We start from the raw sequence: 16,691 nt of genomic DNA, 5'->3' as shown, positions 1-16,691 counted from the left end.
CGGTTTGCATATGACATCGACTCAATTTGAATTCTTTTCTGTTTAGCGATTTTTGTGGTCATTGCCCGCGAGGTAAGATATATCACCTGCTCATAATATGTGTGATTAGGACATTGACTCGATTTATATCTGTTCTGCTTTATGATCGGCATGGCCAATTGTCGAAGGTAAGCCATATTAGCTGCTCATAAGTGTAATGATATTTCTATAGTTACTTTTTGTTGTTGCAAGTATTGGCCATGCTAATTTTTTTTTACCTTAAATTATCTCAATTTTGCCCTATCGTATGCATGGAAAAATGGCTAATCGATTTAAAACCTGTGCCCAATAGTTGATAGAAAAACAAAAAATATGGGTATCCATCCATAAAACAAAATACTGGCAAATACATGCACAGCAAAATACACTTAAAGCAAAGTAACAGCGATTTTGCTGCTGTTCTCATCTGAAAATACGTGATAGTCCCCAGCAGATAACACTGAATAGATATCGGTTTTACAAGTTGGTGAGCATGGTTTTTAGCTCACCGGGGCCCGAAGGGCCTCATGTGAGCTTATGTCATCACTTGGCGTCCGTCGTCATCTGTCGTCGTAAACTATTTCAAAAGTCTTCTCCTCTGAAACTACTGGGCCAAATACCTTCAAACTTTAACTAAATGTTCCTTAGGGTGAGTACCAGGGAAATGATAGCAAGGAAAATCATCCGGTCGAAGAAAAAAAGACAATACCATTGCCAAGGGTTTTTATAAGGTGGACATCTGTTAGCAAACTATTTCCATTCTCAATTTAATATGGTGAATAAATAAATTATTAAACTATTTTTGCTGGCACTCTGGCATGGCAGAAAAAAATAGTCAAAGATATGAAACTTTGAGACAACTAAAATAACTTCTAAATAATAACAATAACAATTGTTTTATGATGTGACATTTTATTTGATATATATTCTATGATATTATATTCTCTTCGTGTGAATTGAAATTTTAATTTTATCTTCATTATATGTTAAGAATCAGAATGTATTGTGTGTTGTTGTTATTGTGTCCCGTCAGGGGCCCTTAAGGGCATACGATACAGTTTTGAACCTGTATTTACAAGTTGCTGAAAATTTGCATATAGGCTATTTTTTACCTGATTAAATCAAATATGTAATAAAAAATATACCTTCATGTGCTACTTTTTGAGTAAAATGAGGTCGAAATTTTGTATATTTGCTCAAAATTCAGATTTGTGTCTGTATTTTCTTTTTCGAAAGAAAGACATAACTTTTTTGTTTTAAAAGATAAACACAAATTGTTTTTTGTTAAATAATCGGTAATTTCTGTATTTTATAAGTATCGTAGCTACTATCCCTTTAAAAATTATGAAATTTTTATTCCGAAATAACTCTATATTTATCAAATGTTCATGAATAGAGGAAAAAGCGTCATTGTTTGCTGCATGTTTATCAAAATTAAAAAAAAATTGCGCTATTTACAGTTTAATAAAATTTGGGTCACATAATCTCCTTGCAAAACTTATGATCGATCTAACTTTTCTTATTAGGATGATTTCAGATCAAATATTCATTTTTCTTTTAAAAAATAAGTTAGCCTAATTGTATTTGTTTCTGATAGTTTAGAAAATAGGTAAGGTTTTTGGGACATTTTTTGTTTGGCCCGCCTCGAAAATATAAATTAAAAGTAAAATAGAAAACCAATTAAAAAATGGATTTTTGAAGAAGAAAAAGGGGGAGTGTTTAAAAAAATTGTCCTGTTCCCAAGTACCTGCATGCTTTTGAATGTTGAAAATGTTAAGTTGTGTCAAGAGAAAATGTGGCCGAAATGATGCATGTGTATGGCTCAAGGCTTTTCTAAACATCATAAGAGAAACGCTCACGTCCTATAAAGTCAGGTGAAAAATCTACCGATCCAACTACTGGGTCAGTGCTATATATACACTTTACTGTTACTGTTAGGGACTTTCCAACTTTGTATTAACACAAGTTTTTAACGTGCGCCTACTTCAGAAATGGAAACAAATTTTGTTATGAAGTTTATTTTATCTGATGTAATCTAGATGAAATATTATACTATAGGATTGTACTGTTCGCTGCATTGTGTCTGTTGACATTATGTGGATAGCTGAAAATACACAGCTGATCAGCAAATCTCAGGCACACTATCACCACTATGATGATCAGATCAGGTTATTTTACTGGAATTTGATTGGCTATTACCTGGTATAGCTGATTTGATTGGTTGTCTGAGATCTGGGCACGTGAACTTTGTTGAATGAAAATTCATGGTGAAGGTCGACTGAAATAAAAATGAACTGTCAGTTCGAAAAAACGTGTAAGAAGGTACAGGAATGAATATGAGCAGTTGGGATTTTCTCTTTCATTTGATACAGTAAGTAAATGATAGAAATCTTAAATGTTTCAGAGAAAGTTAAATTGTTTTAATAGATTGTGTAGTGTACAGTAGATTAGTCGCAAGCGTGAGTTCCTGTTCAAGCACAGAAATTATTTTGAAATCCTATCAATAAGTGTTTGAAATTTACCAAAGTCGACTATCACAGCAGAGCTTCTCTCAATAACTATCACAGGTCTGCAATTGACACCAACTTCTCAAAATAAAGAAACCTTAATTAAATATAGATGTCAATGACTTGGGACAGGTTTATTTTACATCCCCTCTTCATAATTTCAATCAGTGGCCTATTAAAAAGGAAAGTAACATGAAATCAATAGGTGAAACATGCATGTATCACCAAAAAAATTCGAAACAAAAATACAAAAAGGACATGTACAGTTAATCTGAAATAACAGGTATTGCATATTTAAAATTTACACATTTATGTAACTGTACCCTTTACAAGCTTAAAATAACCATGCATTTAAAGCATGCATCAGACATGGGGTATTTGTAATCATCTGTATTGATTACATTTTGCAGTCACATAATCAGTAATCAAGCATTTTCTTATAAGTACAGTAATCAAGCATTTTCTTATAAGTACAGTAATCAAGCATTTTCTTATAAGTACAGTAATCAAGCATTTTCTTATAAGTAATGGTAATGGAGAAGACGTTACTACAATGTAAGTTGAAAAACTTGTGTCTAATCCATTTGTCTCTTTTTTTTTTACAATAAAATATGTTTAAACTAATGCACATGTAATCGATTACAAAGCAAGATTCAAGTGTAATCATGATTACTTAAAAAAAAACATGCATGTTTACAATTATCATGTTTTATATACAAGTGGTGACTGATGAAATAATAATAAGTTCATTTTTGTAAGACAATATATTATCAAAATGTATCTTGCAGATTTTCACCATAATTTTCTAAAGGTATATATTTAACAAACTTGAATTTGTACTACATCCTGTTATTGTTAAGAAAGTGGTGAAATTTTAAAAATAAACATGTTTTGACATAGCACTTAGTACATACATGTATGCATGTACATACTAGGTGTTCTAAGAAAAGGAGTAAATTCTTTTTTACAATATACATGTATATGTAGCTACATTTAGTACCAAGGTATATTCAAATCATAATCTACAAATGATATAAAAACTGCATCAGTTACAAATGTAACTGTGACATTGTGTGAAAAATGTCAAGGAACATTAAAATTTATGGAATTGATTTCTTCGGATTAGAATTTCCTCTAAAATTATAGTACTATCATGACTATATAGTCCATTGTCATTTTTATGTACAATGTTAAAATAAACTCATCATAGATACCAGGACTAAATTTTGTACATACGCCAGACGCGCGTCTACAAAAGACTCATCAATGACGCTCGAATCCCAAAAAGTGTAAAAGGCCAAATAAAGTACGAAGTTGATTTATTTTTTTATACAATGCAAAATCTTTGCAAGGAATTACCAACCAGTGCTTACATTTGTAAATCCATAAAACACTGAAAGAAAAAAAGAAAATGCTACTATGTACAAATATTAAAATGTTCTTCAGGGAATGCATAGATTTTATAGCTGTGTAGGCATTATTGATTTGATTTCTTGGAGCTTTATATAAAGAGCTCTTACGTCATTACACAAATTGTCAGCTAAGAGTTTTAGATTGTAGCTGCAAAAAAATGAAATTGATATTGATATTCAAAGAAGCGCTTCATTGGTAGTTATAACATATTTCAAAACACTTGGGAATATTATATGTACATTGAGTGTATTTATTTCACATCAGCTGAGCTGTCTATTTCAATATTGAATATTTTGTATTACAGGATTTGTGTTAGCATCAGATTATAAAAAAAGGATTGGTATTGTATATTGCATAAAATATATGCCGTCTAGATACAACAGAAGAGCAGGACGGAAATAATAACCATAAATAAGAGTTTATGTTTGATTTCATAAGCAAGGCCAAACAAGGTAAGAACATAATAATTTACAGATATATACATTTGTAACATCTGTTAAACAGCTGATAAATATGTGGGCTTGAGTCACAGTACTGTGAGCAGTTCAATACAGCATGCTACATGTACATGTACTTCTACAGTGTACACAGTGGAAAATCAATTACAAAAAAATGAATTTTTATTATAAAATATTTTTGTCTGTGGTGATCAACAATTTGAGAGAGACCTATTCAGATTATTATATTATATGAATTTTATGCAATGTTAATTTCTATTTTAAAAAATAATGCATACAACATGTACAAAGGATAACAGGGATTATCTAAAATTTGACAGCACATGTACAATAGACTAGATCAATCATGACCGTGTTACCAAATAACGAAGTTTATTAGTAGAGAGAAAAGATATTGATACAAAGACAAAAAACCCAAACAACTCATGGTATAGATGATCCCACTATATACATGTAGAAGTATATTTCATACATGTACATGCATCTGTTGGTTTATCACTGAAAGCATTACATCATGTACATTTTGAAAAAAAAATAGTTTCTGCAATTACAATTTACAAAGCCAGTGAAATACATAATTTTGTTAATGTACAGTAAATTATTCAACATGTTCAAGTTTTAACATATTTGATATTGCATAATTCACATTTTCTAATTACAGGTGTCTCCATGTTGAGGTCGGAGTCACAGATTCCGTTTGCTAAATTCGGAACAATGCCTGTTGATTTCACATCGTATTTATTGGCCTCTAGTCCACCTGCATCATCGTTTGAATTCTTAAACTTTTCTCAGCACTTGGACAATACTAGGCTGAGCTTAAATGGATATGTATACAAGGATGAAGCAATTGCATCCTCTTTATGTGCTCTGAAGCAACGGAAATCTGAATCAAATAATCAAAAGAAAAATCGTCCAGAATTAAAACCTATTATTACAAATATAAACAGTTTTGGAGAAGAAGAATCAACTTCTACAGGTTCATGCTCACCGACACCACCAACTTCTCCAGGCAAGTCAAAAAAGAAAGTGTCGTTTGCAGATCATCGAGGAATGGCACTTGCTTGTGTTAAAATAATGACTGAACCTTCAGATGTTCCTCCCAAAATAAAGGAAGAGGTTTTAGCAGCAGTGCGTCAAGGTGCTACAGCTGGTGTCTCAGACCAGCCTCCTCTAGTCATAAACTTCCCTCAGCCAGCATCAGATTACTTGGCATTTAGAGATCTTTTAGAACAGAACTGTGTGTCACTTGAAAATGTAATTATTAGAGATTACAAAGTGCTGGGAACAATAAAAGTTAAAAACATATCATTTGAAAAGAGAGTGTTTGTACGAGTAACATTTAATTCATGGGAGAATTATTTAGACTTTGAAGGTATTTTCCTCCCAGGTCAGCCTTCAACTTCAAATAATATTGACACATTTTCGTTTGAGTTTGATGTTCCCACAGACTTGGATAGAAATTCAGTTGTTGAATTTGCTGTATGTTTCGAGGCAAGTTCGCAACAGTATTGGGATAACAGAAAAGGAGAAAACTATAAAATAACAATTTGCTCTGAAAGCAGTTTTTTGCCAGATGGGCAAATAATAGAGGATAAACCTTTAACGAACGTTGACTCATGGACTGAATACGCTGCATGGAACAAGGTTGATACAACAATACCATACTGGTGAAGTTATTTGTGTATAGAGATTATATATATAAGACAAATTAAAGAAAAATTTACATTTTTCCAAAGAAAAGAAAATCTGAATACTGTACAGCAGTCAGCAGTACATATGTATCATATCAGAAGATATTTGGTTGTTTTTTTTAGATAATGAATGGATAAAGCTTTAATCATATTAAGTATTTGAATTCCGTAATTTGCTCATGGTTTAAATCTATTATCCAAAATTACATAAACATGTATTTTTTTACATTTTCATGCTCTTCAGCTTGTGATATTACAAATCCAAAGTAGTAAAGTTGAATTCTGTTCTCATTTCTTACATGCATACAAAATGTTTGTTCTCATGTACTTGTAGTATTAAAGTGCCATAATTTATGTAACTTTGCATAATACATCATGTTCCTTCATCAAGTTTCATTTTAACAAATGTGTATTAAAAAGCAGATATTGAGATTATCTGTGCTACAATTATGCATTATTAATTATTATACTGTTTCGTAAGTAAACCCCTTTACATTATCTTCAGGACTAAATGATGTATATTGTATATTCTTAATTTGATTGCTAACTCTTGCATATTGCTTTGCTACAGTTCATATATAGCAAATTGAATTTTAATTGATTTTTGTGAAATATAAAGTCATTTAAAGTTATTTATTAAAAAGATCTCAATGTGTGTGTTAGCAGTCATTGATTTGGCAATCCCAAAGTTATAACTGCCATATATACATGTACATGTTGTTGACCAGTGGTGACCACAGTTGGATGTCTTCCAAACAAACCAATACACCTTCACTTTTGTACATCAATAAAGCTGGTTTTTTGGCTTCCATATGATATACTGGAAGGTTAGAAGTATAATGTACATAGAATGAATCATGCTTATTGATTTTTCTGTCCTTGATATTAAGTGTCCTTTACATCAGATTGAAGTTTAAAAAACAACTTTGTAACAATGTATTAGCTGCCAAACAGTGTCCTTGAGATGGTTAACAAACAAAATATAAATTATGTATGACAAACATTGTGAAAATAAAAATTAATTTTATTAAATGTTTGTAAATTTTAAACTACTTTTTCCAACTTGAACTGTTGAAAGAATCAATTACAGTTACATGTACCTCTTTATTTCCATACAAATTTCAAGTTAAATTGTTCATCTACATGCTAAGTCCATTGTGGAACAGATACACAAAAATGTATATTGTACAGTACTGCATATGTACATGTACATTGAAATCAATTAAGATTCTCTTAAAAGATTAACAAAATATTGTACTATAGTCTATACATGTAAATGTGTGTCACTGGTCAAGTCATTTTATCTTAACCACCAATTAGTAACTGTACATGTACATGTACATTACATACCTCCAATGAAATTACATAGGGCATTATACAAGTGGGTCTATTTAGTAGTATTTACAGGTTGAAATCACCTATTTTGGATATACATTGTACATTTTTACATGTAGATGTATAATGTGAATGTACATGTAGTATATATACATGTACATGTATTATGTTAACATACATGAGAAATATAAAGCATTTTACAAGTGGCTCTATGTACATGATGTACATGTTGAAATGCTTTTATCATCATGAATGTTAATGTACATTTCGTAGTTCCTGTTGTATAATTATATATGTGTAGCTTGCAAGTCCTGAGGTTAAATGGACTACAGTAATTCAAAACATGTACATGTGGTTCCATCTATTAAATAGATATACAATGTACAAATATAACAATATATACCAGTATATATTCATATATATATCAAACTTGATTACATGTAGTTTTGAGAAAAAAATTCAATGTTTTCACTACAATTGTATTTGCCAGATTTTCAGTGCCAGTATTTGAAGCCTATTCATTCCTGTACCTTCATTTTTTCAGTTTCATTATCATTAAGAAACGGGTATTGTGGGCAAACAACTCTTGAAATATTTTATATTAAACTATATATATTTCAGTGACTTGTATTGATTTACAAGAGCTTGTTTTGTTTGTCAGGTTGGTAAAAGTGCACATGTGTTCATATCATTTTACTCATACATATGTACATGTCATATTGCCAGATTTCATAAACCATGTACAGTAAAAAGCTTATATGGACAAGTCTACATAAGCCTTATGATAAGGGCATTTTAATGAAGGAATATATTTTTTTGTATATTTTTGTACAAAAGTTATTTGTGAAACATAACTTGCAAAAAAGTAAAAGTGAATGTTTGTGTCACAGTCTGTGAATATGTGTTGTGTGTGTGCCAGATATACTAAGTTATGTTTTAATTTATTTATTGATAAAGTTGAATTTTGTGAAACTAATGTGTACATGTAGCATCTCTTAGCCTTGTTAATGTTTCTTGCACTCATGCAGAGATTTGGAAAACCCCTGATCGTTCCGTACTGAAATCTTACTACCTCATAATTGGCTTCATGCATTATCTTAACATATGAACCGCCAGAAGCCAAATTAAATATTGTGACATGTAAGTGCTGCAAGGTCATTTTCCTACCAAAAATTTGGGTTTTTTTTTAGAAGTAATGAAATACATGCATGTACACCTATTGTTATAATGTGCTTTTAGGAGATGTTTCGTTGTGCCTCTAATTAGGTTCTTATTTATTCATTTGTAAATAAACCATTTACATTTTGCAATTTCAACGTGTTTCTCCTAGAGAAATTTTTAAAAATGTGATACATTTTTGTAGCTAAAATCATTTTATGCTTATATATATACTTATATATTTCTTCTATATACTTTGAATTACCACTGCAATATTAATGGGAGCTGTGTGCTGTATAAAAGTTGTTGAAAAGTGTGAACAATCTATCAAGATCTGTTATTGCATTTTACATTAAAAGTTGTTACAATGTATTTATTTGTTTGTTATTGCCTGACCAAGTTCTAAACAGGCAGAAACAATACAATATAGTCATCTGATTGGTTATTGCTGAATGGAATTTACTCTAAAATCTTACATGGGTTTGGATTTTCTTGTTTCAAAGGTCAAGGTCAAATTTATTGAAATCGACCGAAATAAGCAAGTTTCTTGATGACAAGTCCTGATTATTGCATTGGATTGCATTGAAACAGATTCTCCACTGATTTAGAGATAATTGCTTTCAAGGTCATACAATTAAACATTACAAATTCAAACACTTGACTTGATCAATCAATGGAAACCATGTTCCTGACTTATTACAGGCATTTTTTAAGTAAATGATTGGTTAAACCTGGTTTAATAGCTAGCTAAACTTACCACTTGTATGAACGTTGATAGTTTTGTTCTGCAGACAAAACTGAGTGATGCATAACTGAGTGAGCAACACAAACAGACAATTCATCAGATATACAACACAAAATTCAAACAAGCATGCTAGCAAATAAAAATGTGAGAAGAACAACAACAAAATAAGTTTTTGAAGTTGACAGTTCACACAAAGTTGACAGTTCACACAGTATAGTAAACGAAAACTTTCCTGACCAAGTACAAATAACTAAAATAGTGATACAAAGGTGTACAAAAGTCAACATTTAAGACTACACATACATCTTGATTAACCATGATTATGAAATAAGGAGCATTCAAATACCACAAAATCAAGAATATCATCATGACCATGTATTGTCAATGTAAATCAATTTACTGTAAATTCAGAAATTATTGCGAGGTTTTTATTATTGCGAATAATGCGACGGAGTTGTAAACGCATTAATTAAAACTCGCATTTTGTAATATTTTAACTGAATTAAGCATGACTTTTCTCAAAATCGTAAAAATTAAAATCGCATACAAGTGTAAAATGACAAAATCGCAATAATAAATGCACGCAATAATTTCTGAATTTACAGTACATTGTACACACAACTAGATATACTTGGAGATCTTGGATGCTTCAAATACTAATATTGTACTCATAAGAATTAAAAATCACAAATACTGAACTCCGAGGAAAATACAAAATGGAAAGTCCCCAATCATATGGCAAAACCCAAAGCTCAAACACAACTGCCATATTCCTGAATTGGTACAGACATGTTCTTATGTAGAAAATGGTGAATTGAACCTGGTTTTATATCTAGCTAAACCTCTCACTTGAACGACAGTCAAATTACTCATTGTAACCAAGGATTTGTATACAAATCCTTGTTGTAACATTATTCAAAAAAGAACAAAAAGCATACAGGAGTATAGATGACATTATATGCTGTGCTTATCTTTGAAAAAGCCAGACCAAAAGGATACGACAACCATATTTTGACAAAAGTATTAACTTGAAAAACTATTTAAAAGGTTTATTGAGGACTTTCCTAGCAATTTTGATAAGATACCAAAGTTTGGTGGCCTATCCTTTTTTGGGGACTTGCTGTTGTTGAAATCTGAGTGTTTTGACAACTAGTACTTCATTTGTATTTGACACACGTCTTCCTTGATATATGCTTTCATCATGTTTACTGCCGTAATTGCAAACAATCATATTTTTTTCTAAAATTTTCACTTTTTTATACAAGTCATGTATATTGTCAGAATTTATGTTGCACTTTCTGATGAGAAAGTTCTAAATTCGGTAATTACCAGTGGCGGATCCAGAAAAGGGGAGGGGGCAGTGACTGCCTAGGAGAGAACCAGCTTCAGTCATGCTTCAGTGATTTCCTTTATAATCAGCCAAATGTTTTTTCTTGAAAAGGGGGCCTGCCCACCACACCCCTCCCCCCATAAAAAAATCCGCCCCTGATTACCAATTACATTCGTTTTCGTAGCTAGAATCATTATATGGACATAGTGATTTTATTTTGGCAGTGGTAAAATAAAAGATATGCTATTTTGCCCGCTATGATTAGAATAACTTAAACAATTTCACTTATTACCGGTGCTAGTTGTAAAGTAGCTATTTCTATATAAATATGCTAGTTTGCCTGCTTGAATTAAGATATTTTAATCAGAGGCGGCAAAGTAGCATATTTTCTGTTTTGCCGGTCCCGCCAAAGAAGCAACAGTGGTGGATCCAAAAAATTTCATAAGTGGGGCCCACTGACTGTCTATAAGAGGGGCCCGCTCCAGTCACACTTCAGTGATTCCCTAAATAATCAACCAATTTGTTTCCACAAAAAGGGGTCCCGGGCACCATGCTCCCTAAATCTGACTGACCATTGCCTTTTATTTCTAAGTCTACATATGTTTAAGTGCGACGAATAAAATGAATCTATACAAGATCTTGCAGTCATTTCTTTGGCGTAGAGGGCTACCCTTTTTTGATGATCTTTGATTGGAGACACTATCGTAATTGAAATGAAACAGGTCAACAAATGCACCTCGACTACATTTTAGAAATCATTTTAAAGTTTACCAGCTTAATATTTTAAGTCATATATGTAGTTGATTTAGTAGGAGCTACCAAAATCCTCCTTTTTTATTTCTTATTTACCACAATACTGTCACCGGTTCGCGACCAGCAACTAATTTGACAACATCTTAATTACTAAAAGTCCTTGATCCTTCGTTAGCTAAATACGCGTCAAAAACCTGTCTCCGACTGACCTAAAAAAACAGAGAAACACGATTACTCAGATTGTCTCTAATTTACTTTTATTGCAATATTTCAAGATTTTTTTTGTTCTATAAAGATCCTTGATTTTTTTTCACTCTCAATAAATACACAAAATGCTGGTCCTTGGTCTTTAGTTGACCTTATGGGTCGTTATTTGCAATCTATAATAAAAAATTATACAATACAATATGTTATCCGTTACTCAACTGACCCTGACATTTCTCATTGGCATCTAGTCCAATGACTGTTGTGACCTATTCTAGGGTCAGTAACCATAGTTCAGTAACCTCTCTCTCTACGAATCAATTTACCCAGAGTACATTCATTTATCGACTGAATATATATCTCATCTAAATAATGCATAATGGTTATTTTAACTTACCATTAAAAATGAAAATAACACTTTGTAAATTTAATATGCCTGAAGTGTTTTTTTTATTAATTTACATACACCAAAGACTCTAAAAACTATAAGGATGTATCAATACTGAATGAGCCATATGATTAAAAGGAACATAAACAGAGATCAACACCATCTGAAGTGTTTTCTGAACAAATTTCTGCTGGCCGGGTGCTTGTATCATGACTTTGATATAAAACATAGAAAACTATTGTCTGCGCTACACGACCAAAAGACCAGTGGCAACAGTATACAAAATATAACATAGAAAACTATTGTCTGCGCAACACGACCAAAAGACCAGTGGCAACAGTATACAAAATACAACATAGAAAACTATTATCTGCGCAACACGACCAAAAGACCAGTGGCAACAGTTTACAAAATACAACATAGAAAACTATTGTCTGCGCTACACGACCAAAAGACCAGTGGCAAAAGTATACAAAATATAACATAGAAAACTATTGTCTGCGCTACACGACCAAAAGACCAGTGGCAACAGTATACAAAATACAACATAGAAAACTATTGTCTGAGCAGCACGAACTTCACTAAGGGCTGATCGCAAGTGCTCTGGGTGGGTAAACAGATCCTGCATAAACTGACAAAAAGGACAAACGACCAAAAGACCAACAACAGTATACAAAATACAACATAGAAAACTTTATCAGTGAGGAAAGGTTGGGGGCAGTTACAATTAATATAAATTGTTAATAATCAACTACTAGTAAGTGAATTATTCCCTAAAATGACTGTTTATTAAAAATTACATATTTTCTGTAATGGCCCTGTTTTTCTGTAATGGCCTTGTTTTTTTCTGTAATGGCCCTGTTTTTCTGTAATGACCCCGTTTTTCTGTAATTGCCCTGTATTAATATAACATGATACCAACCATCGATCAGTGAGATACATTACATGATACCAGACATCGGTCAGTGAGATACATAACGTGATACCAGTACATCGATCAGTGAGAAACATAACGTGATACCCGACATCGATCAGTGAGATACATAACATGATACCAAACATCGATCAGTGAGAAACATCACATGATACCAAACATCGATCAGTGAGATATATAACATGATACCAACCATCGATCAGTGAGATACATAACATGATACCAAACATTGATTAATGAGATACATAACATGATACCCGACATAGGTCAGTGAGAAACATAAAATGATACCAAACATCGATCAGTGGCATACATGAAATGATACTGTAATGTTTATTGGTCGTTATGGTTATACATCAAGTAGAATCTTAGTGTAACAATGTATGGTTTACGCCCGAGAAAGAGTTACACAGATTTAGACGTTTGGCGGGGAAATTAGTGGCCGGGTCGAAAGTTATAGGGGTGATCATAAGAGACTCTCTATGCTCCATAAGGGTAACATATTGAGAACACCCCTTTCAAGGAAATAGTAGTATCGACCAAGAGTATATAAGAGAGTGAGAAACGGCTCTAGAGGCTGTCAGTTGGCTGTCGATGAGCTGACATCCTTCAACAGAGCGTATGTCGAATATTATTAAGTGCTGGAAGAGCCTTGATATTCAGAGGACACTTTGTACTGGTGGATGTACACGTTGATAGGATTGACATAGCAGACTGTCCCACTCGGAGGACAGGCTGTACCAGCCCGCACTGTCTGGAAGTGACAGACTGTCCCATTCGGAGGACAGGCTGTACCAGCACACGCTGTCTGATACAGACAGACTGTACCAGCCATACTGTCTTTTAGTGACACATCGTCCCATCTTGAGGACAGGCTGTTCTGTTGTATTATAGTTGTATATATATTTGTCTGTTGTAACTTTATTTCGACAAAGAGTCAGTGTGTATATTTTAGTTCAATGTGCATAATTTAGATAGTTGTAGTTTTTAACATTACCGTATTGTTTGTGGACAACTTGGATCCAAGTATTTACTGGAACGGATGTTTGAGATATAAACGCCTGGTTACACGTTACATATTTGGTGGCAGCGGTGGGATTCAAGTTGTCTATCAAATACTATTTGATTGATTGATCGTTATTTAATTTCTTGTTAGTTAACATCAATGTTTACTTTACTTAAAAGATTAAAGTGAATCAACCGTGAGGCATAGTTGCAAGTCACGGCTGAGTTGTAACACGAGTGTATTATTTAATAAAAATTGTTTCATTTTGATTACACTGTATTGCAATAAATATGTCGAATATTGACGATCAGATTGCTGAAATTAGTAGGCAAATACAGGCGCTTAGTGAAAGCACAATACAACATGGGCAAAGTTTTCTATCATCTACATCTAAAGATCAGAATGTACGTCCGAAGGTTGTTGAAAGTAAAGATCGATATTTCCATCATAAACAGGAATTAACGAAAAATCAAAGTACTGTTCATACTGTTTGCTCTGGTTCGAATGATGTGAAAATCAAACCATCAAAATATGATGGCACTACTCCATGGATGGATTACTTATCACATTATGAGATGTGTGCCCTAGTAAATGAGTGGTCTGAACACCAAAAAGGTTTGTACTTGGCCGTGTCACTGATTGGACAGGCTCAAGCAGTCCTTGGGGATTTACCAAAGGAAAAGAGACAAATATTTTCAGACCTAGTATATGCACTGGAGGAACGCTTTGCTCCATCTTGTCAAACTGAACTGTATCGTGTACAATTTAAGGAATGTCGACAAAAAGCAAGCGAGACTTTGCCGGCGTTAGGTCAGTCAGTTCGAAGACTGTCTAATCTGGCCTACCCGACTGCTCCGTTAGAATTAAGGGACACGCTCGCCAAAGAACAGTTTATAGATGCACTAGTAGACTCCGAAATGAGACTGAGAATTAAACAGTCCCGTCCAAAAGGTCTTAACGATGCTATACGGTTGGCAGTTGAGCTTGAAGCGTATAACACGGCTGAGAGCAAAACACTGAACAGTATAGGTCATTTACGACAGACTACTAGTGACGAACGGACAGACACACCTGATAGTCCTGACACGACTGTTTCTATGGGACAAATGGCGATATGGATGCAGACGATTGAGAATAATTTACTGGCCATAACAAATGAGATTAAAGATTTAAAGTCCCAAAGAAAGTTCCAACGGGGGAAGATAGATAACACACACAGTAAAAGGAAAAGGGGTGGCCCTTGTTTTAATTGTGGAGAAATAGGACATTTCGCGAGAGATTGTCTCCATAATATTCAGATACCAAGTACGAAGGGAACAAATAAGAATGATTTTATTACGGAAGGTACGGTTAAAACACTAAAGTATGAACTTACGTCTCCAAATAATGACAAAGACGCTGTTGTTTCAGCATCAGCGGATGCAGGAATGTTTGTCGAGTTGAACATTCAAGATGTACCAGCCACGTTTGTGGTTGATACTGGGGCTACACTCACTTTGGTCTCTTCAAGAGTGTATGATTTAATGTCTGACTTGTGTAGGCCACATTTGAGTGAAACTAGTTCACAGATTAAGTCCGTCAGTGACAAGTATCTAAGTCATCGAGGTAAAGGTAGTTTTAAAATTGATTTTGGTAAAGAGAAGTTTATATTAGAGGCCGTTGTAACTGACCTACAAGTCGATGGTATTCTAGGTTTAGACTTCATGAAGAAAAAAAATAAGTGTCTGATTGACGTGTCTGCTACCGTATTACACATCGATAACGTTAAGGTCCCCCTATGTGTTCAAGGTACCAAAATTAGAAATACTGATGTCCGTAGAAAATCTTGTCGGTTAACATCAGACACACAGTCAAAAACGGACTGTGATTGTTTTAAGAGAGAACAAAGTCAGGTAAACCTAGTTACAAGTCAGATGCCAGACATGGGTAAAAACTTTACTTTAAATGAGTTACAGTCAAATGACTCGGACCTTAAACTTGTTAAGCGGTGGCTGACAGAGGATCAAAAGCCACAGTACAGTGAGGTATCAGGTAAAGGATACTCTATAAGGTCATTATGGAGTCAGTTTGGTTGTTTAGAGGTCCATGATGACGTAGTAGTTAGACGCCACGTTGACCGGGAACGGAATATTGTGAAATTACAAGCGGTAATTCCTATGTCGGAGCGCAAGCAAGTATTAGAATACTGTCATGACACAGACTATACTGGTCACTTAGGTACGCATAAGACTCGAGAGAAGATATGTCAGTCTTACTATTGGCCTGGTATACAGTCTGATGTTAGGGCATATGTTGCTAGTTGTGCTAAGTGTTATAAGAGAAAACGCCCAATGAAAAGGAAACGTATCTCGTGGAGATTAGAGGATAATGGTCGTCACGATAGTAAGAGACCAACTTACTTGGCTGATAATGTAAATAAGTAAATTTCGGATTATGTATAAATATTGTTGAATTAAATTGTGTAATTTTAAATGTATCATGCGGGACGCATGTAGATTGAGGCGTGGGTTATGTAATGTTTATTGGTCGTTATGGTTATAAATCAAGTAGAATCTTAGTGTAACAATGTATGGTTTACGCCCGAGAAAGAGTTACACAGATTTAGACGTTTGGCGGGGAAATTAGTGGCCGGGTCGAAAGTTATAGGGGTGATCATAAGAGACTCTCTATGCTCCATAAGGGTAACATATTGAGAACACCCCTTTCAAGGAAATAGTAGTATCGACCAAGAGTATATAAGAGAGTGAGAAA

General features: G+C 33.5%; 2 protein-coding genes across 2 annotated transcripts; both read left to right on the top strand.

Moving 5' to 3' along the window:
• Positions 1-1,844: 1,844 nt before the first annotated feature.
• Positions 1,845-8,952, top strand: LOC139518847 (protein phosphatase 1 regulatory subunit 3B-like). The gene is made up of 3 exons (XM_071310468.1): positions 1,845-2,389; positions 4,243-4,390; positions 5,058-8,952. Exons 2-3 carry the CDS (start codon positions 4,360-4,362, stop codon positions 6,065-6,067), a joined length of 1,041 nt encoding a protein of 346 aa, XP_071166569.1. The 5' UTR covers positions 1,845-2,389; positions 4,243-4,359; the 3' UTR covers positions 6,068-8,952.
• Positions 8,953-14,230: 5,278 nt separating this feature from the next.
• Positions 14,231-16,363, top strand: LOC139518647 (uncharacterized). The gene has a single exon (XM_071310123.1). It carries the CDS (start codon positions 14,231-14,233, stop codon positions 16,361-16,363), a length of 2,133 nt encoding a protein of 710 aa, XP_071166224.1.
• The last annotated feature ends 328 nt before the right edge of the window (positions 16,364-16,691 follow it).

The sequence above is a fragment of the Mytilus edulis genome, chromosome 4 (genome assembly GCF_963676685.1).
Source record: "Mytilus edulis chromosome 4, xbMytEdul2.2, whole genome shotgun sequence".
In the NCBI taxonomy this organism is placed as follows: Eukaryota; Metazoa; Mollusca; class Bivalvia; order Mytilida; family Mytilidae; genus Mytilus; species Mytilus edulis.
This window is presented reverse-complemented; position numbering and strand designations above follow the sequence as displayed.